The sequence below is a fragment of the Lithobates pipiens genome, unplaced genomic scaffold (genome assembly GCF_037356315.1).
Source record: "Lithobates pipiens isolate NorthernLeopardFrog02 unplaced genomic scaffold, aLitPip1_a1.2 Scaffold_25, whole genome shotgun sequence".
NCBI lineage: Eukaryota > Metazoa > Chordata > Amphibia > Anura > Ranidae > Lithobates > Lithobates pipiens.
Genome location: NW_027507787.1, coordinates 191711190 through 191739116, shown reverse-complemented (window position 1 = coordinate 191739116; position 27927 = coordinate 191711190). Strand labels below are relative to the sequence as shown.

Here is a 27927-nt window from a genome sequence, read left to right as displayed (position 1 = left end):
ATGGTGTTGTGGTAACTTGCCCCAAAAAAAAAAAAAAAAAAAAAAAAAAAACCATCCCCAAAATGCTTGATTGGTATGAGATCTGGAGAAATTGGTGGCTAAGTCAACACCACACACTTGTTGTTGTATTCCTTATCAAACCATTATTGAACCATTTTTGCAGTGTGGCAGGACGCATTATCGTTACTGCTGTCAGGGAATACGGTTTCCATGAAGGGGTGTACTTGATCAGCAACAATGTTTAGGTAGGTGATATGTGCCGAGTAACATCCACATGAATGGCAGGACCCAAGACTTTCCAGCAGAATATTGCCCAAAGCATCACCCTCTGCTTCCTCGTCTTCTTCCCATATAGTTTACCCTGGTGCCATCTCTTCCCCAGGTGAGTGACGCACACGCACCCGGCCATCCACATGATGTAAGGAAAAACGTGATTCATCAGACCAAGTCCCCTTCTTCCATTGCATGGTCCAGTTCTGATAATCACATGTTCATTGTAGGCACTTTTGGATGTGGACACGGGTCAGCATGGACACCCAGACTAGTCTGCGGCTACACATCCCCAAACACAACAAATTGCGATGCCCTTTTTTTATGCCTTCAACACATCAATTTCAAGCACAAGTTTACTTGCTGCCTAAAATATCCCATCGATTTTAAGATGGCACTGTAATGAGATAATCAATATTATTCACTTTACTTGTCACTCTTGAAATGCACACATGCTCTGGGTAGACTTCACACATTCAAGAAAAGTACACTTACACACACACATTCACACATCTGTGCACCCAATGAGACACAAGTAACCAGAGCTGGCCATACAATGATCAAAATTTGGCTGGTTAACAGAGTAGAGGTTTCTGCTCGACAAAAGTTGATCAGAAGTTACCACCAATCATCTGCTGCCGTGAAAAAAAACAATTGAACCTCAACTGTGTAAATTCCGCGACATGTGAAAAAAACAGCCCCAGTGCCGGGTCAGGCACACAACCATGTAAGGAGCCATTTGGCTGTTTGTTTTTTTTAATTTGTTTTATTAAAGTCATTATCACGCAATGGATTTTTCTGTATCTTTTCTTATATAACGCCTGAGTCTGTGAAAGGGGGACCTACAGTGCCGTGCGAAAGTATTCAGCCCCCTTGAACTTTTCAACCTTTTGCCACATTTCAGGCTTCAAACATAAAGATATAACATTTTTATTTTTTGTGAAGAATCACCAACAAGTGGGACACCATTGTGAAGTGGAACGAAATCTATTGGATATTTTAAACTTTTTTAGCAAATAAAAAACTGAAAAGTGGTGCGTGCAAAATTATTCGGCCCCCTTACTTTCAGTGCAGCAAACTCACTCCAGAATACTGTTATGGAGAAGTTTAAAGCCGGATTTGGATACAAAAAGATTTCCCAAGCTTTAAACGATCATTTTGAAATGGAAGGAGTATCAGACCACTGCAAATCTACCAAGACCTGGCCGTCCCTCTAAACTTTCAGCTCAGACAAGGAGAAGACTGATCAGAGATGCAGCCAAGAGGCCCATGATCACTCTGAATGAACTGCAGAGAACTACAGCTGAGGTGGGAGAGTCTGTCCATAGGACAACAATCAGTCGTACACTGCACAAATCTGGCCTTTATGGAAGAGTGGCAAGAAGAAAGCCATTTCTCAAAGATATCCATAAAAAGTCTCGTCTAATGTTTGCCACAAGCCACCTGGGAGACACACCAAACACATGGAAGAAGGTGCTCTGGTCAGATGAAAGCAAAATCAAACTTTTTGCCCACAATGCAAAACGATATGTTTGGCGTAAAAGCAACACAGCTCATCACCCTCAACACACCATCCCCACTGTCAAACATGGTGGTGGCAGCATCATGGTTTGGGCCTGCTTTTCTTCAGCAGGGACAGGGAAGATGGTTAAAATTGAGGGGGAAGATGGATGCAGCCAAATACAGGACCATTCTGGATGAAAACCTGTTGGAGTCTGCAAAAGACCTGAAACTGGGACGGAGATTTATCTTCCAACAAGACAATGATCCCAAACATACAGCAAAATCTACAAAGGAATGGTTCACAAATAAACTTATCCAAGTGTTAGAATGGCCAAGTCAAAGTCCAGACCTGAATCCAATCGAGAATCTGTGGAAAGAGCTGAAAACTGCTGTTCACAAACGCTCTCCATCCAACCTCACTGAGCTCGAGCTGTTTTGCAAGGAAGAATGGGCAAGAATTTCAGTCTCTCGATGTGCAAAACTGATAGAGACATACCCCAAGCGACTTGCAGCTGTAATCGCAGCAAAAGGGCTCTACAAAGTATTAACGCAAGGGGGCCGAATAATTTTGCAGCCCCACTTCATTTTTTTTTATTAGTTAAAAAAAGTTTCAAAAATCCAATAGATTTCGTTCCACTTCACAATTGTTTCCCACTTGTTGGTGATTCTTCACAAAAAATAAAATTTTTATATCTTTATGTTTGAAGCCTGAAATGTGGCAAAAGGTTGAAAAGTTCAAGGGGGCCGAATACTTTCGCAAGGCACTGTATCATCCATTGTCATTTCCATCAGTACTCTTATGAACAGGCATGACCTGTGCAGGCGCTGTTTGACTTACTTTTAAACTAAAGTGGTCAAATGAATCTGGTAACCAGTTTGAACTTGCATCTTCACAAGTGGTGTGTCGCTGTTTGCTTGGTGGAGGGAGTCGCAAACCTTTTTGGATCTGCCACTATTCCTCAATTTTATCATTTGTTTTTACACTTGGACTTTTTCTGAATCTCTTAATATAGAGACACATTGTTGGGACGTTATTTCATGATTGGTGGTTCACCATTCTGTTGTTTATTTTTTATTGATACTTTTGTGCTTAGTGATTTATTATTGGCTTAATGTTTTCTTATTTTTATTTTTCATTATTTTCCAGCGCCCCTTAATTACTGTCAATCATCTGCTGCCGCTGTCCTGGCATGTGGATTTCACATAAACAAGGTGGATGGAGGAATCTGTTACCTTGAGCAAAACAAAAACAAATAAATAAATAGCAGTGTATATACAGCCTAAGCCCTTGTACACACGGTTGGACATTCCGATGGAAAATGTCCGATCGAACCGTGTTGTCGGATAATCCGACCATGTGTGGGCTCCATTGGACTGTTTCCGTCTGAATATCCGACCGACAAAGTTTTAGAGCTGGGCTATAAAATGTTCTGACAACATGATCCGATCAGACTTTGTCCGATCCTTTGTGGAGAATTCCGATCGGACAAAGTGCCACGCATGCTCAGATCAAATTCCTAGACCAAAGCTATCGGCTACTAGCCTGAACGTAGTCCCGTCTTAACGAAATAACATCATCACGTTACGAACGATCGGATTTTCCGACAACTTTGTCCGACCGTGTGTATGCAACACCAGTTTCGGACAAAATCCGACAGATTTTGTTGTCGGAATGTCCGACCGTGTGTACAAGGGCTAAGGGCAGTGATGGCAAATCTTGGCACCCCAGATGTTTTGGAACTACAATTCCCATGCTGCTCATGCACTCTGCAGTGTAGTTGAGCATCATGGGAAATGTAGTTCCAAAACATCTGAGGTGCCAAGGTTCGCCATCACTGCTTTAGGGTATTAAAAAAAAGGGTTGATAGCCAACATATAGTATATATTACTGCATATCAATTGTCAAATTGTTAATAATTAGGAACGTTAATACTAATATTATATTATCCTTTTTACAGAGTGAAAAACTCATTGAAGAAAGACTTTGTTGGATCAGAAGATAATGACCACCATGCAGAATATCTCCAAGGTTGGAGCTGGTTTGAAAAATCTGCCCAACTGCTTTGTCAGTTCCGTCTTGCAGTGTCTCACCCACACTGCCCCACTTGCGGATTACCTGCTCACTGGGGAGCATTCATATAAATGTAAGCATTGCTCAGAGCAACTTTATATCTCTCATAGGTGTTGGGTATTTGTAGCTCCTTACAGACAACCTGCTGCTGTTCAGTTGTTACTATTCATGGTCACTCTGAACTGCTATAGGAGTCCATGATTCCTAATAGTATGATGAGGATCAATGACTGATCAGCAGAAGGCTGTCACTTCTATCATGGATGGTGTAATCAGAATTAGAAAATGAGGGGAATATTCATAACAGGAAGTGGATAAGGCTCTCTGCTTTTTCAGCTACGCACGCTGTGGACTGTATTTTACAGCAGAGGGACTTGTAGATCCCAATGAAGCACACATTGCCACAGTTGTAGTTCATTAACTACTTAATGCCCCCGCTCTTCCACATTTGGATTATTTATTTTTTTTAGGAGGGGGGAGGGGGGGATCTAGTTTTGACTAGGCAATTGAAGCACTACTTTCGCATGGCCCCCCCACCCCAAAGCACCTTGTCCCCATGTTGATGAGCACAAGGGCCTCTTCCCGACAACCCTGGCCGTTGGTTGTCGGGGTCTGCGGGCGGGGGGCTTATTGGAATCCAGGAGCCAGGGGGCCCCCGGATCCCAGCCCCCCACCCTATGTGAATGAGTATGGGGTACCCCTACCCATTCACCTGTGAAAAAATGTACAAAAAAACACACACACAAGGGTTAAAATAGTTTATTGCACAGCCTGGGGGTCTTCCGTCTTCGGGGGTCTTCTCACCGAACTTCTCCGCTATCTTCTGCTAGCTATTTTGTCTGGATTCTGGATGAATGTATTTGGAACATTCCTCCTTACAAAACATCTCCAGTTCAGTTAGGTTTGATGGTTGCTGAGCATGGACAGCCCGTTTCAAATCACCCAATCAATCCTCTGCATAAATACCTAAGTAGATTTTGAGACCGATTCCTCAACATTATTCTAAAGAATCTGTTGATATCGAGTGGAATTCATGCGACCCTCAACTTTAACCAGATTCCCAATACCGACACTGGGCGCTCAGCCCCACAGCATGATGGAACCTCCACCAAATTTTACTGCGAGTAGCAAGTGTTTTTCTCTGAATGGTGTGTTCTTTTGCCGCCATGCATTACGCCCCTTGTTATGACCAAATAACTCAATCTTTGTTTCATCAGTCCACAGCACCTTATTCCAAATGAATCTGGCTTGTCAAAATGTGCGTTTGCATACCTCAAGCAACTCCATTTGTGGCGTGTTTGCAGAAAAGGCTTCTTTCGCATCACTCTCCCATACAGCTTCTCCCTTTGCAAAGTGCGCTGAATTGTTGAAGGATGCACAGCGACACCATCTGCAGCAAGTTGATATTGGTGGTCTTTGAAGGTGGTCCGTGGGCTATTTTTGACCGTTCTCACCATCCTTCGTCTTTGCCTCTCCAATATTTTATGTGGCCTGCCACTTCTGGGCTTAACAAGAACTGTGCCGCCTGTGGTCTTCCATTTCCTCACTAGGTTTCTCACAGTGGACACTGACAGCTTATATCTCAGCAATAACTTTTTGTAGCCTTCCCCTAAACCATGATGTAGAACAGTTTTTGCTTTCAGGTCATTTGAGAGTTGTTTTGAGGCCCCCATGTGGCCACTCTTCAGAAGAGAACAACTTGCAATTTGCCACCTTAAATACCTTTTCTCATGATTGGATGCACCTGTCTATGAAGTTCAAGGCTTAATGAGCTCACCAAACCAATTGTGTGTTCCAATTAATCAGTGCTAAGTAGTTACAGGTATTCAAATCAACAAAATGACAAGGGTACCCAAATTTATGCACATGTCTAATTTCGTTTTGATGCATATTGCGCATTTTCTGTTAATCCAGTAAACCTAATTTCACTACTGAATATTACTGTGCCCTTCAGTATTTCATAGATCAAAATTAAATTGCTGATCCAAAACACCCAAATATTTATAAATAACAATTATGGAAATTGTCAGGGGTTCCTAAACTTTTGCATACAACTGTAGTTAGGTTTTGCCCTTACTTCCACTTTAAAGTAAAGTTATCCTTTTGTGACTAACAGTTAACATACACCTAAAATAAGACCAGTCTTGAAGTGGAACTAAACCCTCCTTTTCTTTACAGCCAAGTAAGCAACCATCTTCTATCATAAACAACTGTGCCTTGAATGTAACTGTTCTGGCAAACCATCAAATCAATTAGTTTAGTTCCACTTTAATGGTGACTGGACTAGCCTTAACTCCTTACCATCATTTATGACTAATTTAGAGCTTGTTCAAACCAGTCCGAAAACTAAAAATGGGAACATTTAGCAGCGGGCTGGTATCCAATATGTAGCGGCAGCGAGGGGCAGATTACCATCACTAGATTCCTTTGACCTGGATTACTGAAATCCTTCACAGATACACTAAAGGTCTTTTTCTTACTGGTCACCAACCCAATAAATTGCAGGTAAAAGAACAGAAATGTTTTAATTGCTTGTTAAAAGGTGTTTTTCTTTCAATATTTGTTTTATGTATTTATTTATTTGCAATGTGTTGATTTGCCAGTACAGCTACAGTTTTCCCCCTCTCTCCTGCCATGACATATCCTGTTCTCCTCTCCTCTGCTGCGGGTGTGTATGTATTCCCTGTGCTGGCCTAGTTACTCCACCCCTCCCTTCACCTCCTTAACCACATCAATACTGTGCACTTTCACCCCCTTCCTGCCCAGGCCAATTTTCAGCTTTCAGCACTGGCACATTTTGAATGACAATTGCACGGTCATGCAACACTGTACCCAAATTACATTTTTATTATTTTTTCTCCTTCACTGATGAGGCTGCATTGATGGGCACTGATAGGCAGCACTGACCAGGAGGCACTGGCAGGCATCACTGATGGGCATAGTGCCATCCCTAATAGGCACTAATTGGCATCCCTGATTGTCTGCAGTGGACATCCTCGAAGGGTCTGCACTGATAATCGATGCGCCGATTATCAGCGCAGACCCCTCCTTTCAGGAGAGCATCCTCTACTCACCACTGTCATTGTGAATAGAGAAAAAGCCGATAAACAGCAATTCTTGGTTACCATGTGATCAGCTGTGATTGGACACAGCTGATCACTTGGTAAAGAGCCTATGTCATAGGTTCTTTACCTAGATTGAAGATGTGGTGAGTCAGACTGACTGCCCTGCGGGCACGCGCTAGCAGCTTATCCTGCTGGACGTCATATGGTGTCTTCAGGATAATACAACCGCTTTGCGCCCGTCATTTTGCTATATGGCGGGCAGCAAGTAGTTAAACTTTTTTTTATGTAGCTGCCAGAGGAAGGTACGAAAGTGACACTTGAGTGACAACTCTGAGATTGGTGAGGCTGCTGATTTCTCATCCAAGATGGTGGCACCATCAGCGGCCTCAGGGCTTTTGGATGTCTGTCTACACAAGGGAGACTTTTACATGTAAATAACATGCATAACAACCTTTTAAATGCACAATTTAATAATAATATTGGAAGATGGTTGTGGAAATTGTCTGGTGACAGCTGAAGCAGGGTCTTTCAATTAAAGTAGAAAATAACTTTAAACATGCTCCGGTTTGTGCACAAGGATATAATGGGAAATGAACATAGAAAGTCTGCAATTGTGCACAGAACTAAAGAACACCGCTGAACATTTCTAGGATGAAGCCTTCACTTACTTTAACCACACAACTTTCCGTCTTCATGGCAGAACCGGATAAACACACGTTTTCTTGGTTCAAGCACAGTCTGGCACAGCTGTTGTAGGTCTGAAAAGAGAACATGTGGGGTTATTAGACATATATTGAAATTTTAGGTCATGTGTTGTGCAATGAACCTCTTACATAAAATTAACAGCACTGTTAAAGAGCTAAGATTTTGTCCACAGCAGCCACTCAGATTGAAAAGATAAAACGGATTTTATTTTGTTACTCACTGTAAAATCCCTGTCTCTGAGTTCATTCACAGACACAGTGTCTCCTATTCTTGACCCTAGGGTTATATTGCCACCTACATGAGTAGGAAACTAGGCAAAAAAAAAAAAAAAACAGACCCCACCTACGGGCAGTCCTGGCTGATATAAACCCTCTCTTGGCATAGGCAATTCAGTTAGTCAAAAGAAAAGTTGGCCATATATGGAAATCCACAAAGGGGTGGGTGCTGTGTCCATCAATGAACTCAAAGAAAGGGATTTACCAGTAACAAAAAGATCCTGTTTTCTCTTACATTCATTGATGGACTCAGCAACCCCTATTCTGGACCATAGGGATGTCCCAAAGCAGTCCCAACATTTGAGGGGTGGGAAACCAAAAAATAAAATAAACAAAAAAAACAAAGGCCAACAGCAGTGGTGGTATAACCCTATAGTGGAGAATAGGAGACGCTGTGTCCCTCAATGAAAGCAAGAGAACAACTAAATATGATGTGGTTGCATAAGTGTGCACACCCTCTTATAACTGGGGATGTAGCTGTGTTCAGAATTAAGCAATCACATTCAAACTCCTGTTAAATCGGAGTCAGTACACACCTGCCATCATTTAAAGTGCCTCTGATTAACCACAAATAAAAGTTCAGCTTTTCTAGTAGGTCTTTCCTGACATTTTCTTAGTCACATCCTACAGCAAAAGCCATGGTCCACAGTGAGCTTCCAAAGCATCAAAGTGATCTCATTGTTAAAAGGTATCAGTTATCAGTCAAGAGAAGGGTACAAAAGGATTCCCAAGGCCTTAGATAAATACCATGGAACACCGTGAAGACAGTCATCATTAAGTGGAGAAAATATGGCACAACAGTGTCATTACGAAGACCTGGATGTCCTTCCAATATTGATGAAAAGACAAGAAGAAAACTGATCAGGGAGGCTGCCAAGAGGCCTACAAAAAGGAACTGCAGGAATATCTGTCAAGTACTGGCTGTGTGGTACATGTGACAAGAATCTCCTGTATTCTACTTATGTCTGGGCTATGGGGTAGAGTGGCAAGACGGAAGCCTTTTCTTATGAAAAAAAAACATCCAAGCACAGATAAATTTTGCAAAAATACATCTGAAGTCTCCCAAAAGCATGTGGGGAAAATGTGTTATGGTCTGATGAAACCAACTTTTTGCCCATAATTCCAAAAGATATGTTTGGCACAAAAACAACACTGCACGTCACCAAAAGTACACCATACCCATAGTGAAGCATGGTGGTGGAAGCATCATGCTTTGGGACTGTTTTTATTCAGCTGGAACAGGGGCCTTAGTCAAGGTAGAGAGAATTATGAACAGTTCCAAATACCAGTCAATGGTGGCACAAAACCTTCAGGCTTCTTCTAGAAAGCTGAACATGAAGAGGAAATTAATCATTCAGCATGACAACGACCCAAAGCATACATCCAAATCAACAACGGAATGGCTTCACCAGAAGAAGGTTAAAGTTTTAGAAAGGCCCAGCCAGAGACCAGACTTGAATCCAATTGAAAATCTGTGGTGTGATCTAAATAGGGCTGTGCACAGGTGATGCCCTCACAATCTGTCAGATTTGAAGTGCTTCTGCAAAGAATAGTGGGCAAATTTTGCCAAGTCGAGATGCGCAATGCTGATAGACCCATATCTAAAAGACTGAGTGCTATAATAAAATAAAAGGGTGCTTCAACAAAGTATTAGTTTAAGGGTGTACACACTTAAGCAACCATATTATTTGAGTTTTTTAATTTTACTTCCCTCCACCTAAAAGATTTCAGTTTGTTGTTCAACTGATATGTACAGTTTATAGGTCACATTAAAAGGTGGAAAAAGTTCTGAAATGATTTATCATTGTCTCATTTTTTTACATCACAGAAACCTGACATTTTAATAGGGGTGTGTAGACGTTTTATATCCACTATACTTATCTGCTCTGTGCAGTGGTTTTACACAGAGCAGTCCGGATCCTCCTCTTCTTGGGTCCCACAACTGCACTCCTGGCCCATCCCTCCCTGCCATGTGCCCCCACAGCAAGCAGCTTGCTATTGGGGGACCCAAGCAGGTGCACTTCCGACTGTCAATTCACACATGGAGCCGCAACTCAGCCCCACTCCTCTGTCACCTTCACACATGGAGCCAATGGCTCCCGCTGCTGCCAAAAGCCAATCAGGGGTGCGTGTCCCCAGAGAGTCAAGGTTCCCGTGGACGTTGCTGGATCGAGAGGGGGCTCAAGTATTGGGGGGGGATGCTGCACACACAAGTTTTTTTTAACCTTCATAAATAAAATGTATGAAGGTAAAAAACCTTGTGCCTTTACAACCACTTTAAACACATCTAAATCTGCGTAGACTGGCAACAAAATTTGGTCCACAGTCTTACAAACACTATTAATTACTTTTTTAGAACTGGCTTTCAAAGTTGTCACTTGTTGGTGCATGGTACCTTCTAGGCTTGCACATCTCTTCCACGAAAAATCTTATAAATGCTTTTGATGATGCAATTCAACTGGAGATGTCATGTACATCTGTTTCACTTGCCCGATGCTAAGCCAGTTCTGGACCAAAATATTGCAATGTTTACGTGGCTTATGTTATACTCTCATTCCACACTTCTCACAGCCCCTTTAAATTATCCTAGCTGGTAATTTTCTTCTTCATTCCCCCTCCTTAACCAAACCCCAGCACAAAATGGTTAACTACAAGTAAAAATAAGGATTCACACCAATTGTTCCACAATCTCTGCAGACAGCCTAACCCTTGTCTGGCTGTCAATAATATTAAGAGGGGAAAAAAAGGAGGGTGCTACAGTACAACGACCCTATCCCTTTCCCCCAATTTTTCAGGGTAATGCTTAGGCACAATTAACATTTTTAGAGGTTTCCTAAAATAAAGCAAACCTTAAATTTTTGATTTCAGGACCACTACAAGCAAAAACTTATTTTTGTTTTAGGACAGGTAATTCATTTTCTATTTGTCTTGGTGACCATAGCCAAAACAAAGTGCAAACTAGAATTGAACTGATCTATCCCTGGCTGTACATGGAACCTTAAAGTGGTTGTAAACCCTTACAAACCGCTTTGACCTACAGGTAAGCCTAGATTAAGGCTTACCTGTAGGTCCAAGAAATATCTCCCAAACCTATAGGGTTTAGGAGATATTTGCCCGAAGACAGGCACCGCTATCTACGGCACATGCGCCGTAGACAGCGGCGCGCAGGCGCACTGAGCGGGGCATCGTCGATGACGACAATGCCGCGAGTCTCGGCTCCCATGCGCATGCGCAGGAGTGACGTCATCGCTGCTCTGGCAAATCACAGCGCCGGAGCAGCGAGACCCACGGAGACCCACCAAGAAGATGGACGCTCGGAACTACAGGGGACAGCGGTGACTTCGCTGGCTCCTGTGTCAGGTAAGTGACACATAATGGACTACTATGCGATGCATAGTAGTCCATTATGCTTTGCCTTTACAGGGAATGAAAGAGGAAGTAAACTCATCAGGATTTACTTCCTCTTTAACTTTTGCCATATTTGGGAGACAAGGGGGTTGATTTACCAAAACTGAAGAATCTGATAAGGTGCAAAATCTGGTCCCGCTGTGCATGGTAGCCAATCCGTTTTTAACTTCGGCTTGTTCAATTAAGCTTTACCAAAAAAAAAAAAACCTGGATGCTGATTGGTTTCTAGGTAGAGCTGCACCAGATTTTGCACTCTCCAGGTTTAGTAAATCCCCCAAAGGTCATGTACTTAAATTAGGGGTATAAGTATAGAAAAATCAAGTATTTTGTATCAATAGTATCAACTGCTGATTGCCAGAGCCAATACAGGCGACTGAAATGCTGGCATTTAACAAGATAAGGTAGGGCATACTGTCAACCCAGACAACAGTTGAGGTGCTAGGTACAGTCTGGGCAAAGGATTTCAGGGGCTCCAAAAGGGGCATCCGAATAACTCTGAAGACACCTGAAGGCACAAAAAGGCATTAAGAACTTCAGTTTTTTTGTTATCTTAGAGACGTTTTAGGCTATACCAGGTTTACTTTACTATAATCTTTCCTACAAAAATGAATTAAAAATGTTCATAATAAAAATGGCAAACTCAAACTGGCCATACACTTATCTTTTTTTTGTTTTTTGATCAGCCAGTGGGCTGATCAGAAAAAGAACTGGATCTATTCCCACATCCACACAACCAAGGTGGACAATCTCCCCATAGAGAGATTGTATTTTGTAGCCGGGACTCACCGGCTGCCAGAATACACTGACTACAGCGCTAATCTAACTAGATTTCTTTCGAGTAAGCCCGTTCGAGAGCAACCACTCTAATGATCTCATATGGGAACAGCCATAGATGGCTCTAAAAATGAGTCTGGTCCCTGCTGAACTCACCCAATTTTGAATATAAGTCTTAAAATAACCAATTTTTGGCCCAATAAATTTTCATTGGTATCCACAAGAAATATACAAAAGTTGGAATAGTCCAAATGTTAACAAGAAATAGATATCTGAAACACACAATGAAAGACATGCTCAATGGGAGAGATGCTGCATACCAGTACAATAAACCTGACTATACGATAAGCCATAAATAACATGTATTGATTTGAAGACACTGCGACATGTCAGGGTTTATTAGCTCAATGGCAGTGCCAAAACGGTGAGTTTACTCCACGCCAGATATAGCTTTCAGGGCTTTCCTGCCCACTTTTATTAAACAATCAAATCTTCAAACAGGTATGTCTTCCCACACAGCGGGTTTTCACCATCACTGCAAAAACATAACATTCAGTCTCCTGGTTCTCTTGCGGCAGCTTTACTGCTCCAAGTACCTCTTTAGGGTCCCTGTTGAAATTCAGTACCTTTTTGGTCCTTTTGACCATGAAACACATTCCAATGTTTCTGCACAGATGCTGCTGCACTTCAGCTCTGTGTCTTCCTTACAGCTTCCTAGCTATTCTTTCCCTCATGGACACTCACTCAGGCTCAGGCCTTGCTCTGTCCTGACCTGGACACCATGATGCACAGCAGCACCTCACACAGGTCCCATCACACACTGACCTCCCCTCGAGGGGGTGAGGCTCTGAGCTCTATCTCTGGCTCTCATATGAATGCAGCACACACCTGAGCCATTAGTGTGCTTGATACCCAAAAAGCACGGCATAAACCACCATTTTAAACAGTAGCACAAGGTCGCCCTCCTGCTACAAGACATAAAGCATGAATACGCGCAAACGCTAAAAAATATATCAATTCAGGTTGTCACCAAAAAGGGAAGTATTAAAAAAGAAAAACAGGAAACTAAAGAGTAAGTTATGCAGAGGGAAACTTCTAATTACAATGCTCAAATCTGTCAATCTGCTTGCAGATATCAGTCACATATGATTTCCCCCACGATCAGTTCAGTAAATCTCTTGAAATAAAGTAACTTAATGTTCCAGAAAAAGACGGTTCTCTGGCAAACTTGCATCATCAGCAGCACATTAGATAACTGGCACCATGGCTGTAAAGCCTGCCTACAAGACAGGAGGTAACTGGAATGAAATCGGTCCCTCCACAACAGTAAGTTATTCTTAGCATTGAGTTAGTATGTCGTGGAATGCTGGCCAGTGTCCTATGAGCCTTCAACTCCTGACTGCCACTATGAAAATCCCTGTTATAATTATACAGAGCACAGTCAGGGCATCAGGGTTCTGATATATGGCTTTAACCCTGATAAGTCAAGGCAAAGTCACATAGTACGTAAACTACTGAGAGTTGCTATCCTATTACTAATGAAGGTTAAACTCCTAATGTCAAAGGCCTGCTCTGGAAGTGTCATAGGCTTACATACATATTTGTAGAGGGAAGTAAGTCACATAGGGCCAAGTTACTTTAACTTAGGGGCCCGACTGCTTTTGCACAGCCAAGATTCCTTGGATATTTCATAAGCTACCACAGACAACAGACTGCTGGCAGATAAATAGTGATGCCCTTCCTATTTGATAAGCAAATTGGTAAATATAAATGATATTATTCATTTAGATGGCACCAACAATCTCTGTACATAAACTATTTACAACAGTTCTTGACTTCGAAGGCATTCACTAACCTAAAGTGTATGTAGGCCCTACCAAATTCTCTTGTTTGGTTTCTTTTGGTCGGTTAAATATGTAATTGAAAGTATTTTGTTATATTTGTGTGATAAGTAAAAAAAAAAAAAAAAATTCAGGTTAAAGAGAAATTACACTCACATCCACATAAGTGGTCCCTCGTCGGCTGCCAACATGTTCGGCCAGTCTTCTTCCGGGTTCTGATCTTCAGCTACTTTTGCTGGGTGGGCTTTGATGATGTCACTCCCATGCATGTGTAGGAGTTCATTCATCTTGGCAGATAGGGATGAGCTCAGGCGTGTTCGCACGGAACACGTGCAGAGCCCGTCAGGAAGTCGGCGCAGCGCTGCGCTAATCACAGGCAGTGAAACATTGCCCGATCTCTGCAGTCGCACATCGGGGCAATGTCTCACTGCCTGTGATTAGCTCTGCGCTGACTTCCTGGTGGGCTCTGCACGCGTTCCATGCAAACACGCCTAAGCTCATCCCTATTGGCAGATGCTGAAATTATACAATGAACTGTGTGTGTGTGTGTGTGTGTACAGTGTGAACTAGCAGGTAAGAATACTTTAACACAGAGGAAACATAGTACATCTCTCCTGTGTTTAAAAAAAAAATAGAATAAAAAAACATGGCTGTTCACAAACTTAAATTTAGTGAGTAAAGTTCAACCTAAAAAAATAAGTACACCCCATTCAAATTGTTGACTTGTTCAACACATTTTAAACCTGACAAACATTAGATCATCATTCAGACAGTGCCTACAAATAAAAATGATAAACTTGAACAACTGAGACAAAAAATAAAAATAAACTGACATAGTGTATTCATTCTCATCAGTTGAATGCATAAAAATGCTATATTTACAATCTGGAAAAATAAAGTACACCTCTACATTTTAAATCCATGAAACTAGACTTGGGTGTTCCAAACTGACTGGCAGTGAATATAACCTCATTAAAGTGGAAGTAAACTCCCCTATCGTTTTCAGCCAAGCAAGCTGCCATCTTTGCCTCTGTTTAATCTTCAACTGCTATGGTGCTGCACATGTGATTCGTTATGACACCAGCAATTGGATGGTTTGATAGTTTGGCTGAGAACACAGCCAATGAGCAGTTAGCATTCCCAGCATGCCTTTTTTTTTTTTTAACTATGCAGGTGGAACTTGTCTTATTTAAAATTATTATTAAACCCTCAATTTAAAAAAAAAAGTAAAAAAAAAAACCACAGCATACAACTACACTATGTTTGCAGGTTTCCATAGGTTCTTTGCCAGTCATCTCCATGCAATTTTGAGTTGAAATCTCCCTATTCTCTTCTTCGTCTGGCATTGTAGCCCAACGTTCTGTGTCCCCACACACAAGCAGCTCATAGTACAATAAACGGCTCAAACCCAAGCTCCTTCTCCAGGGACTGATTGGCAACTGTGGGTGGAAAGACAAGCTGAAATCCTAAGATGGTCACACATGCACCTTATGTTAATGGCACAAAGGATGGTGGGTAGTCCCCGTCATAGACCATAATGTCAGCTTTAGGCTATTTTCACACTGAGGTGGGTGGGCACCGGTGGTAAAGTGGCACAATTTTTTTTAGCGATGCTTTACTGTAGTTTTAGCAGTGCTATACGACCACTAGCGGGGCCGTTTTAACCCTTCGCTAGCGGCCAAAAAAGGCTTTAAACCACCCGCATAGTGACGCTATGCCAGCGGTTTAGTGGCGCTGCCCCATTGTTTTCAATGGGAAGGGGCGCTTTAGGAGCTGTGAATACACCGTTTCTACAGCACTCCAAAGATGCGGCTTGCAAGACTTTGACTGTCCTGCAAGCGCACCACTCCAGTGTGAAAGCCCTCAGGCTTTCACACTGGAGACACAGGAGAGGCTCTTTACAGGCGCTATTTTAGCGCTCTAGTACCTGTAAAGCGCCTCAGTGTGAAAATTGAGAAAGTGTCAATAGAGGATCAGGCGTGAGCATTTTTTATGCAATTAAAAAGTGACTGGGGATTTTTGGGAAACACATGGCACTATACATTGGCTATAAAGACATGAATATACTGGAGCTAAATAAGGAGGAGAGTTTAAAGGCCAAGTTCCAAGTTCCTAAATTCCAGCTCCCCTATGTACCAATATAGCATTCATGTACTTTTTTTGCAAAAATATCAAAGCTTTCCATAAAATCTACAGACACGTACCATACTGTCCTCCATCCATGATTCCAAACATATCCATTGCTTTTGTCTTACGTCCTTACAGACTGTAGGTCATGACACAGGAATGAGTTGACCAGCTGACATCATTAGCACAAACCCTGCATCATCTACCCTCCCATTCCCAGATGCATGTTTTTTTTTAATTAAATACAATCAATCAGTGATCACCCTTTTACCATATTTGTTTTGTTAAGCAGGGGGGGGGGGGGCATTTTGGAACATTTTCACTCATAAATCACACATAGGGCAGCCCTCCCACCTGAATGGACTGCCCTTTATGCAACAATTGCCCCAAAGAAGCATCAGAACTTTTTTTTTTAAGAGCAGAGCTTGGTGCAGGGCATTTCTGAAATGCAAGGAAATGCACAGATGTAAATAGAGCCTCATTGTTTTTGTGTTACTGCACCAATTTCACTTTCAGGACCCATTCATTCACATCTAGCATAGTGGGAGCAAATGTTCTGTGGCTTGGTTTTCCTGTGACATGCATAGGGTAGTCTGTTGATTTCAATGGGCTGTGCTATTTGTGGCTAATGGGACATGTTGGCCTTTTGTGGGTTGCATGTTATTTTTACTGTGCATTTTGCAGCATTTGCCATTCATTTTTTCACATGCCAAAATGTGTGTTTGCTTCTGTGTTTGGTGTGTTGTTAACAATTAAGGTGGCCTTATGTAGTGCAAGGGCCTGCCTGATTGGATATAGAGTGATTGGCTAGATAGATGTTTCCTCCTATTATATAAATTTGGTAAATCTAAAAGAGATTGTACAATGAGATTGTATAGTGTATGGCTACCTTTATACACCTAAAATTACTAATTGCGCTTTCAGTTTCATTGGTTGCTAACGGCACACCAAACACAGAAGCAAACACACAGTTTGCCATGTGAAAAAAACGAGTGGCAAATGCTGCAAAGTAAAAAAAAAAAAAAAAAAACACGCAACCCACAAAACACCAACATGTCCCATATATACATGCTACATATATAGCACAGACCATGTAAATCAACAGGCTGCCCTATATGTGTCACAAAACATTTGCTCCCACTATGCTAGATGTGAATGGGGCCTGAAAGTGAAATTGGAGAAATAATACAACAATGAGGCTCCTTTCACATCTGTGCGTTTCCTTGCATTTCAGAAATGCGTTGCACCAAAAATCGCAGCAAAAAATGCACCAAACTCTGCTCTAAAAAAAAAATAAAAAAAAAAAGAGAGAAGGTCTGAATGAAAAGAAAAGAAAAGGTCTGTGTAGGGCGGCAAATTCAGGTGGATGGGCTGCCCTATGTGTGATGAGTGAAAATGCTCCAAATCTCAACCCCCCTCGCTAAAAAAAAAAAAAAAACGCATGTGGGAATGCGAGTTCCCACTATGCAGAGTTGTGAACGGGGCTTGACAGCTAAGTTTGTCCACTCCCTTCTATGTACTTGTATAAAGATGGCCATACACTATGCAATCTGTTTGTATATTATGTATTTAGTGAGAAGAGTGATTACTGATTGATTGTATTTCATTTAAAAAACATTCAGCTGGGAGCGTGTGGGTAGGTAGATGGGTGGATGATGCAGGGTGTGTGCTAATGAGGTCAGTTGGTCAACTCCTTCCTGTGTCATGACCTACAGTCTGTAAGGTTATAAGACAGAAGCAATAGATACGTTTGGAATCATTGATGTAGGACAGTAAGGTATGTGTCTATAGATTTTATGGAAAGCTTTGATATTTTTGCAAAAAAAGTACATGAATACTATTATTGGTACATAGGGAAGCTGGAATTTAGGAGAGAAAAAATGTGAACTTAGCCTTTAATACTACTCTAAACCTCATATAACTACAGTCTTTTGTTCTCTTTGTTTTTGATATGTGTGGTGTCATGATGTCACAGTCACAAGAGCTCTCCAAGGACCTCTAAAAGACAATTGTGGATGCCTAGGAGTCAGGCAATCTTCTTGAATCTCTTACCAAATTATTTTGATTTAAGCGTTGATTTCAAACAACTGCTAATCTGTCCAGGACTAGGAGGCCTGGGAATTTCGCCCAAGAAATTAAACATTTCATCATGGAATCTGCAGAGAGCACTTGCAACAGTTGGTGTCAAAAGCGCAAGCGTCTACAATTCTGCACCAGCTTAAAGTAGAATTGCAGGCAAAAAAAATTTTTTTTTTTTTTTTGGATTGAGTGAGACCCCTGTAAAAAAAAATTCCCCATTTGTGTTCCATTACAGATATTTTTCTTCACTTCCTGCCCTGCCTTTCAGTGATGATCGTAAACATGACAAATAGAGAGGAGGGTATAGTCATTTTTATGACTTTTACCTACAATATAATAAGGCTTACCTGTAGGTAAAAAAAATATCTCCTTAACCTATACAGTTTAGGAGATATTCCCCTCGCAATGTGCCGCTGACTGCAGCAGCGCATGCGCACAGGGGATTCTCGGCTGAAAGTCCGGTAGACGCCGGCCCCTGCCACAAAGAAATCTCCCGCGCGCATGTGCGGGAGTGACGATATCGCAGCTCCAGCCACTCACAGCGCCAGAGCCGCGATACCCGGAAGAAACGCAGAGGGAACATGTCAGCTCCCTCGGCGTGGATCGGGCCAGATGTTGGGGCCTTGTTCTAAGGTATGTATTTCATAATGAGCTAGCATGCGGTGCATACTAGCTCATTATGCCTTTTCCTTTGCAGGTGAGGGGAAAAAAAAAAACTTCAGCGGGTATACAACCGCTTTAATGGGGGGCACAGACAGTAAATAAAAACTGACAAGCATTCTAATCCCTCTCTGCTCTATCCAAAACTAAAAATAAAGTTTTGCCTTTCGATATATTTTAACTTGTATTGTGTCAGGAAAAACCCTTTGCTGTCTACACTACAGCAAGACTACAGTTTGAACCCTTAGGCAAAACCAGGACTTCTGGAACAATGTGCTGTGGACCAATGCAAAGAGTTGTTGGTGGCCACAGTAACAGTAGACATATTGGGCACAAAAGCAAAACAGCATTTTAGGTAAAGACGCTCATACCAACTGTGAAGTATGGTGGTAGAAATATTATGGTTTGGGATGGGTTTGTCGCTTCAGGGCCTGGGCATCTGCAGTTAGGTTGATTTACATAATGAGTAGAGCATGTTAACTTAGCGAATGTAGGGTGCCGACTTCAATCATCCAATCATGTGCAAGCAAAATCCCTGCATTTTTACTTTACCTGCATGCAAAGTGAATTCTTAGCATATTAAGTAAGCCAAGTAGAAGTCCTTTGCAAAGTGAACATGCTTTACCCATTTTTGCAAATCAACCCACTGGGTCAACTATAAATTCTATACATTTTAAAGTGAGGCTATTTGTCCGAAAGGTAAACCAGAAATAAAGCTTTTAACACAATAGTGATCCAAGGCACAGTAGCACACCCACCCAAAGCAAGTTCAAAAAGAAGAAAAGGAGGGAATGGACTAGAGATCGACTGATTATCAGTGAGTCCAATTATTGGCGGCCGATATTCACTTTTTCTGAAGTATCGGTATCGTGCAAAAACGTAACAGATATTGCTTCAAGGTTCTTTAACGGGGTGATGCCTGTACCGTTCTATAGAGTGAACCCCCGATCCCTTCATGAAGAGTACCTGTCACTGCCTATTGCTGTCACAGGGGATGTTTACATTCCTTGTGACAGCAATAACTGATTTAAAAAAAAAGGCGAGGGGGTAAAAAAAAAAAGTTTCTTGAATGTGCACAATATCAACACACAATATCGGCTATCGGCCTGAGAGGTGGTCGAAATATCGCTATCGTATCGGCACTTTATTGAATCTATACAGGGAGATTGGTGCTTGTAACTCCCCCCATTGTCGCACACATCACCCTGACTGTCCCCTGTGTGCTGCTCTCCGTGCCCCCCGCCATGTCCTCCCTGCTCCTCCAGACCCCCGCCATGTCCTCCGTGTTCCCCCAGACCCTCTCTGTCCTCCTCCAGTCGTCCCCTCCTGTCCCAGATCTATCAGGATGGAGAGCAGAGGAAGGAGCCGGTAAATCTGTCATGTACAATTTATATTTAAAATATTCTGCCATATTGATATAACCAGAGTACTCAGAGTCAATGCCAGACTGCTGGAAAGTTATGCAAAACATCTAAATGTAGTCATTTCTACACCATTTTTACCAAAAGTATTGGGATGCCTGCCTTTAAACCTACATGAACTTTAATGGCATCCCAGTCTTAGTCCATAGGGTTCAATATTGAGTTGGCCCACCCTTTGCAGCTATAACAGCTTCAACTCTTCTGGGAAGGCCGTCCACAAGGTTTAGGGGTGCATTTGGGGTAGAGGAACTGACTGGCCTATACAGAGTCCTGACCTCAACCCGATAGAACACCTAACGCCGGCTTCTATATAGAGGAACAGCCGACAACCGATGCCCTATAGGAGGCCTATGGGTGAAGACTTTGTTCTGCAACAATTGTCAGAGATCTCCCCTCTTCACTGAAGCCGGCGCTGGAACCCAATCGTGTGAACACATCAGAGCACCCTTGCCATAGACAAATATCTTTCCTTTACATGGTAGCTAGAATAGGCTTACAATGAGGGTGGGAGTAGATTTAAGCATAGTTAGTGTTTGACTGAACTTCCACTTTAAAGGGGTTGTAAAGGTAAATGTTTTTTCACCTTAATGCATTCTATGCATTAAGGTGAAAAAACATCTGACGCCCCCTCACCCCTCGAAAATCCAGTGCTCGCCCGCGTCGTCCTTTCCACCATTTAGCCTGGTCGCTGATTGGCTGGAGTGGATGGATGGAAAGCAGCACAGCTATTGGCTCACGCTGCTGTCAATCACATCCACTGACGCGGAGCGCCGCAGGGTCGTGTGATACAGCGAGCGGCTATAGCTGCCGGCTGTATCACGGGAGTGCGCCCGCAGGTGCTTCTCACCATGCGAGGGAGCTCGAATGAACGTGAGAAGCATCTGCGGGAAGAAGCCGAGACAGCCGCAGAGGGACCCCAGAAGAGCAGGTTCGGGGCCACTCTGTGCAAAACAAGCTGCACAGTGGAGGTAAGTATGACATGTTTGTTATTTAAAAAAAAAAAATTCACTTTACAATCCCTTTAATGCATCAAGAACTACTAAAGAGTTAATGGTAGAATTCTTCAAAGAAATAGAGAAACTCATTACGGTTACAGCAGCCTGTCAGCCATCACTTCGCATAAGATGGCTTCTGTCTGCCGTGTTTCGGGAGACCAGGTATGCTAACAAACACAAATACCGATTTCTTGTAATGACTCTGACCAAGCTGCCTATAATTCTGACTGCGTTCTCAATTTTCGTACTGCTGCTGGGGTAAAAACATTGCTAGTTTTTCTTTTCTTTTTTTTTTTTTTTACAATATGTTCAATGACACGAGATTATCTAACACAGTAATGGCTAATCAATAGAGGGTTTACTTGTCAAGAGAAACATATAACACACTAAAAGCAATTGATCACTTAAGTTCAAATCATTTATTAGTGGGAAGAGAAGCAGATAAACACGCTGTCCTGGTCAAAACACAGGATGATGTTGCACAGACATACAATAATTGGCACAATAGTGCAAGGACAAATATATCATTTTAGCTTTAAGAATTTCCATATACATGTGTAAAAAGTTGTTTTACCGTAATCTTATCTAAAGATCTTATAGAAAGTTTACCAGAGACCAACTTTTTAAAACAACAGACATTATGCAGTCTGTTACAATGTCTACAAGTCAACATTCTTTTTTGGTAAAAGGCTTCATGTACACTGCGGCTGGAAAAATGGACGTTTAGGATCAGTTGGGTGTTTTTGTTTTTAGCTGCCTCTGAATCCTCCTCTGCGTACATGTACTGATCAGTACATATACACAGCGTCATTTATAGTAGTTTGTAGGCATTTGAGTTTAGAAGCTTTTTTTTTTTTTTTTTTGTGGAAAGCAAAAAAAAAAAAACATTTAGAACATTTAGAATGGATGTTCAGAGGCAATTGAATTGAAACAAATGCCTGTAAATGATTGTAAACCGGGTAACTCGCTTTAATCTGCATTTTAGTTACAGGCGTTTTTAATGGAGATACATTTTGACTATTTTATATACAGCTCATATATATATATATATATATATATATATATATATATATATATATATATATATATATATATATATATATATATATATATATATATATTAGAGCTGCAAGATTCTGGCCAAAATGAGAATCACAATTTTTTTTGCATAGAATAAAAAGATCACGATTCTCACGACGTAAAATCTTTCACTTTATACAAAAAAAATGGGCTAACTTTACTGGTTAGTTTTTTTTTTTTTTTTAATTCATTAAAAGTAATTAAAAACAAAATTGCATTTGAAAGATCGCTGCACAAATACGGTGTGACATAAAATATTGCAACAACCACCATTTTATTCTCTAGGGTGTCTACAAAAAAAATAAAAAATAAATTATATATATATATATATATATATATATATATATATATATATATATATATATATGAGAGGGAGAGGGAGAGGGAGAGGGAGAGAATGTTTGGGGGTTCTAAATAATTTTCTAGTAAAAAAACGATATTAAAGCGGAGGTCCACCCTAAAGTGGAACTTCCGCTCATCGGAACCCTCCCCCCCTCCGGTGCCACAATCGGCACCTTTCAGGGGGGAGGGGGGTGCAGTTACCTGGATAATCCAGGTAACTGCACCCACTTCCGGGATAGCTCTCTGCGGAAAGGGGCGTAACTTACCCCCTTCCCGCAAGTGCCCCGCTGCCTGCTGGGAAACACACAGATCCCAGAGGCAGCGGGGAGCATCCTTATTGCGCAGCACGATTCGCGCATGCGCAGTAGGGAACCGGGAAATGAAGCCGAAAGGCTCCATTTCCTGATTCCCATACCCAAGATGGCGGCGGCAGGACCCGACAGACGACCTAGAGATCGGCTTCGGGTGCCGACATCGCGGGCGCGCTGGACAGGTAAGTGTCACTATTTTAAAAGTCAGCAGCTGCAGTATTTGTAGCTGCTGGCTTTAAAAAAAAAAAAAAAAAACGTGGAGTCCCGGTGGACTCCCGCTTTAACTTGAAACCAACAAATGCCAGAAAAAGGTTTAGTGTTTAAGCTTTTTCCACTTACACACAAAGTCTATTCCATTGACAGATTGTTACAATGTTTATACTCAAGTTCAACTGCTAATTAATGTTTCAATTCTTGGCAGACTGACCCCAGTTTTTCTCTTCCTTTCTTTTGAGGGCTGTGGCTTCAGAAGAGCGGAGAGAATTCATTACATAGAAAGAATTGTGAAACACTTTAGTCAAGAAGATTGTGATAATGATTCTTGACGATTAATTGTGCAGCTCTAATATATTTTATATATATATATATATCCTGTTTCCCCTAAAATAAGACCTAGCGTGATTGTCGGTGATGGCTGCAATATAAGCCCTACCCCCCAAATAAGCCCTAGTTAAAGTCCTTGTAGGTCTTATTTTCAGGGTAAGGCTTATTTTCGGGGAAACAGGGTAGGGCTTATTTGGGGGGTACAGCTTATATTGCAGCCAACACCGACAATCACGCTAGGTCTTATTTTAGGGGAAACAGGGTATATATATATATATATATATATATATATATATATATATATATATATATATATATATACACAAAATAGTGAAAAAAAGTGAAGTAAAAATATCAAGTAGGTTAGAAGTGCAAAAAGTACGAAAGGAAATATAAAGTGGATATGTCACATATATGCATGAATGTGAACACATAAAAAACTAGTTAAAGTGCAAAGAAAAAATGTCCACTAAATCTGAAGTAACAAAAGTGCAAAGGAGAAAACGTCTGATAGATAAATAACTGAAAAGCCAAAGACAAAAACAATGTTCCTGTGAATGGCCCAAGGAAGGGAAATTGAGTCTCAATGCCAGCAATAATGGTCGCATACGTGAAAAAGATCCACCACCATTATGGAAGAGACTTATCAGAACAAGTGGACACAATAAGGCTTATGCCTTATTGATCAGTCAATCAGGCAGGAGGTGTAACCACCACCAAGAAGGGGAGCTTCAACACCACTCTTTCCTGACCAAAATAGAGGGTGATCCCTTGGTCTTTGTTGAGGATCAATCTTGTAAGAACTTGATTCAACAATGATAAACCAGAGAGGCAAGCTGTGTTTCTCAGTGAGAAGCAATGCATCCAAAAGTGACAGAGAAGCTCCACATAGTGTAAATCTGTAAGATGCAAAATGTATTCAAAAGGTCAAGAACACTCACATGTCCAAGGATAAAAAAGTGCTTGTTTCAAATAACACACAGCATAACGCAATGGCACAGGCAGAGCTCAAACTGACGCGTTTCGTCTAAGGAGACCTCATCTGGGGTGTCAGCCTGTACAATTCATTGTGTTTATATAGAATATATAGCTAATCAAATTGGGTACCAACCTGTGACAGAGTTCGTATCAATTGTTTGTAATTAGGCAATTACTTCCTGGAAAGGAAGATGGTGGACATGTGCAGGCCAAGCCTCGTTCTGAAAGTTGCATCCATTGTATCATCAGCACATTGATCGCTGGATAGAAAGAGGGTATAGACGTGTGTGACAAGCCTCGTTCTCAATACAAAGCAGACAACTACATCCTCCACGCTAACAACCAGCTTCCTCAAAGGAACCAGGAAGTAAACAAAACCAAGCCTCGATTTCAGAGGAGACCAAAAAGTATTTTAAGCTTCTAAAGGTTAAATAACATTATGCTTGCGATAATATGAAACACCCTATATCAAATTTTATATTGGTTATACTTGGAAAACTGAAACAGAGTTGGTAACCCATAATCTCTTGCAGAGAGGCCAATGCAGAGACCTTAACCCTGCATTGGATGTGAGAGGAACTGTGAAGAGTGTTGTCTTCTGGGGAAGTGTAGGATCAAGCCAGTAAAAATGCTCTTTTCTTCCTCTACACAGAAATGAGCAGTTAATCTCAAAGTTCAGACATAGTCCCATTGCAATATAGGACTTTTAGTTTTCCTTATGTCAGGCTTAGAGAGTAAATTATACGTTGGCTTAAATATATATATATATTAATATATTGTAAAGTCTTTTTTTCTAAAAATAATCCTGTTATGTTATACTTACCTGCTCTGTGCAGTGAACTCACACAGAGCCTCCTGGATCCTCCTCTCCTCAGGCCCCTCTTCGGCTCTCCTGGCCCCTCCTTCCTGTCGAGTGCCCCCACACAGCAAGCAGCTTGCCATGGGGGCACCCGAGCCGAGTCACAGCTCCCTGTGTCCGTTCAGACACAAAAGTCCTGATTTGGCCTCGCCCCCCTCTCTCTCCTGGTTGGCTAACTGACTTTGACAGCAGCGGGAGCCAATGGCACTGCTGCTGTGTCTCAGCCAATCAGGAGGAAAGTCCCATACGGCCGAGGAACTCCTGGGAATCGCTGGAGAGAGCTGGGGCTCAGGTAAGTATTAGGGGGTGCTGGGGTGGCTGCTGCACGCAGAAGGCTGTTCATCGTATTGCATAGAATGCTTTAAGATAGAAAAAAAACCTTCAGACTTCACAATCACTTTAAAGCGTTTGTTTACCCAACACTTTACATTTCTGATGTGTGCCTGTTTTACCATGTACTTCTATGAGAAAGTATCATGTTCTCTTTGTATTGATTCCTTTATGTGAAGTCCCTGGTGATCCTACCAGTCCCTCTGCTTTCCTATTAAAAACTGACCACACTAAGCTACTGACCACACCGTGGTCAGTTCTCTTGATATGATGGGCATTCAGCCTGCGCTCCTAAAATGGTCAGACTTGCCCTGACATGCCCCCGTTGCACAGCCATGCACTGGGAAGCTCAGTGTACTGCTGATTCTCCTCCCTCCAGCTCTTATGCAGCTGAGAACAGAAGGAATGTGATCATTTATTAAAAAAAAAAAAAAAAAAAAAAAAAGGTATTTAGAACGTTTTCTTATAGCTATACAAAAAATGTTTTGCCTTTCACTTCTAGAATAGTTTATTTTACAAGGTGATAGTTTACAATCACTTTAAAGCGAAGTTCCACCCAAAAATGGAACCTCTGCTTATCTGCTTCCTCACCCCCTCCACTGCCACACTGTCCACTGCCTGTGGCGCTGCCCCTCCAATGCAGCCGTGCCAGTCAGAAAGAGCAGCGCACTATGTGCATGTGCAGTAGGGAACTGGGTTCCCCTCACGACGAATGGCGGCGGCAGCACCCCAGAGAGACGATAGAAAAACTGTCTGGGGTGCAAACATCGCGGGAACCCTGGACAGATAAGTGACTTTGGGGCCAGTCACAGACCGCAGCGCGGTTTACGCATTGGGCACCCCAACTGTGGAGCCGCAAGCAAAGTGCCCATAGTAGAGATGCCAGTGCCGCCAGAGGAGGACAAGGAGAACATGACTGCAGTGAGTACACCGCTGGACCGTGGAAAAGGTGGGTGACTGTTTATTAAAAGACAGCATCCTACAGTATTTGTAGCTGCTGATCTTTTTTTTGTGGGGGTGGGGGGGCGGAATTCCTCTTTAAGTGCAACTATTTATATTATATTCAACAGTTGCACAAAACCAGAGCTGTTAATAATGCAGACGGCCACTAGAGGGGGAGCTGTCAACACAATACATTTGCCAGTAAACAGATGCATTGAAAATGCCATTTCCAATGAGAAGACTGAAGCTCTAAAAACATAATTAGACAGCCTAATAAAAATAGGGAAGCATAAATTAGCTGAATTCTGCGTGATAAGTTTTAAGTATAAATATGTAATTAAATTCAATAAAAAAAAAAAAAACTCAGTAAATAACGAGAGGGTGTTCCTGTATTCATGGTATGCATAATATGAAAGCAAGGCCCTTCGGTGAGTTTTACATAACGTAAAGTGCTGTGAATAGGGGACAACACAAGCAGCTTTAGTGCCAAAGTCAAAAGGTCAGCAGTAAAAGATACGAAGGAAGACCATCTACAAAGTAATTCTCTATTTAACAACCCATGACATTACTCCAGCCGTTCACAAGGTGGTGAAAACGTGGCAGCTGCTAGCTTTTTGCCTTGTCTGACAGTTTTACTCAACAATGCTCCAGCACCCTTAAAATTAACTGCAAAGTATCAATGAAGACTTGAATTACAGCTTCTAAAACAAACCGGGGTGCCCCCTCCCTCACCGCAGGTGAACACAACGACAATAGAGGTGCAAGGCAAGACAATATGGCTGTCCCAAACCAGATGGTTTTCATTAGGATTGAATGAATAGAAGGAAAAGCCAACAAGGGGAAAAGGACTTTGTTAGGGGTTTTTTTTTTTTTGGCCTCTCTCATGCCTTCAGATGCCACCCCAGGGTTCCAGCCACGCAGCAATGATAGCTAAAGAATCCTAACTACTCCAAGAAATATATGTCGGGGGTTGGGGGCCAAGCTGCTTTCACAGTCTACTCAATGCTTTTATTATACCAAGCCACATTGTTAGGATGGTAAGTGGACACACAAACTGCCAAGTGCACAGAAAGGTTGCCATTTATACCGTTACAAATGAGGCCCATCTAAAAAGCTGACAGAGCCTATTAGCAAAGAGCAGAGGAAAAGCAAAAACACACTCTTCTCCAAGAAATATACGCACGTTGTTTAAGGTCATGGAACGCAATCCTGCCTCTCGAGTTGTGTTTACCTTTTATTAATTACTTTGCTTAGAAGGAGCTCTGGCTGGGTATTGTAAGGTCACTTGGTAAAAAAGAACTATTAAATGCTTGCTTAAAGCTGAACTACAGGCAGATAGAAATACACCA

The 27927-nt window shown here is 41.8% G+C and overlaps 1 protein-coding gene across 4 annotated transcripts in view; it reads right to left on the bottom strand.

Annotated features, from left to right (window-relative positions):
- The window catches only part of BTRC (beta-transducin repeat containing E3 ubiquitin protein ligase), a 346883-nt gene that overhangs the window by 207853 nt on the left and 111103 nt on the right, over nt 1-27927 (bottom strand). For all 4 annotated transcript variants that reach the window (XM_077455333.1, XM_077455336.1, XM_077455334.1 and 1 more), the window contains one exon: nt 7577-7666. In XM_077455333.1, the coding sequence (XP_077311459.1) occupies nt 7577-7666 (90 nt within the window). The remainder of the gene's footprint in view (nt 1-7576; nt 7667-27927) is intronic.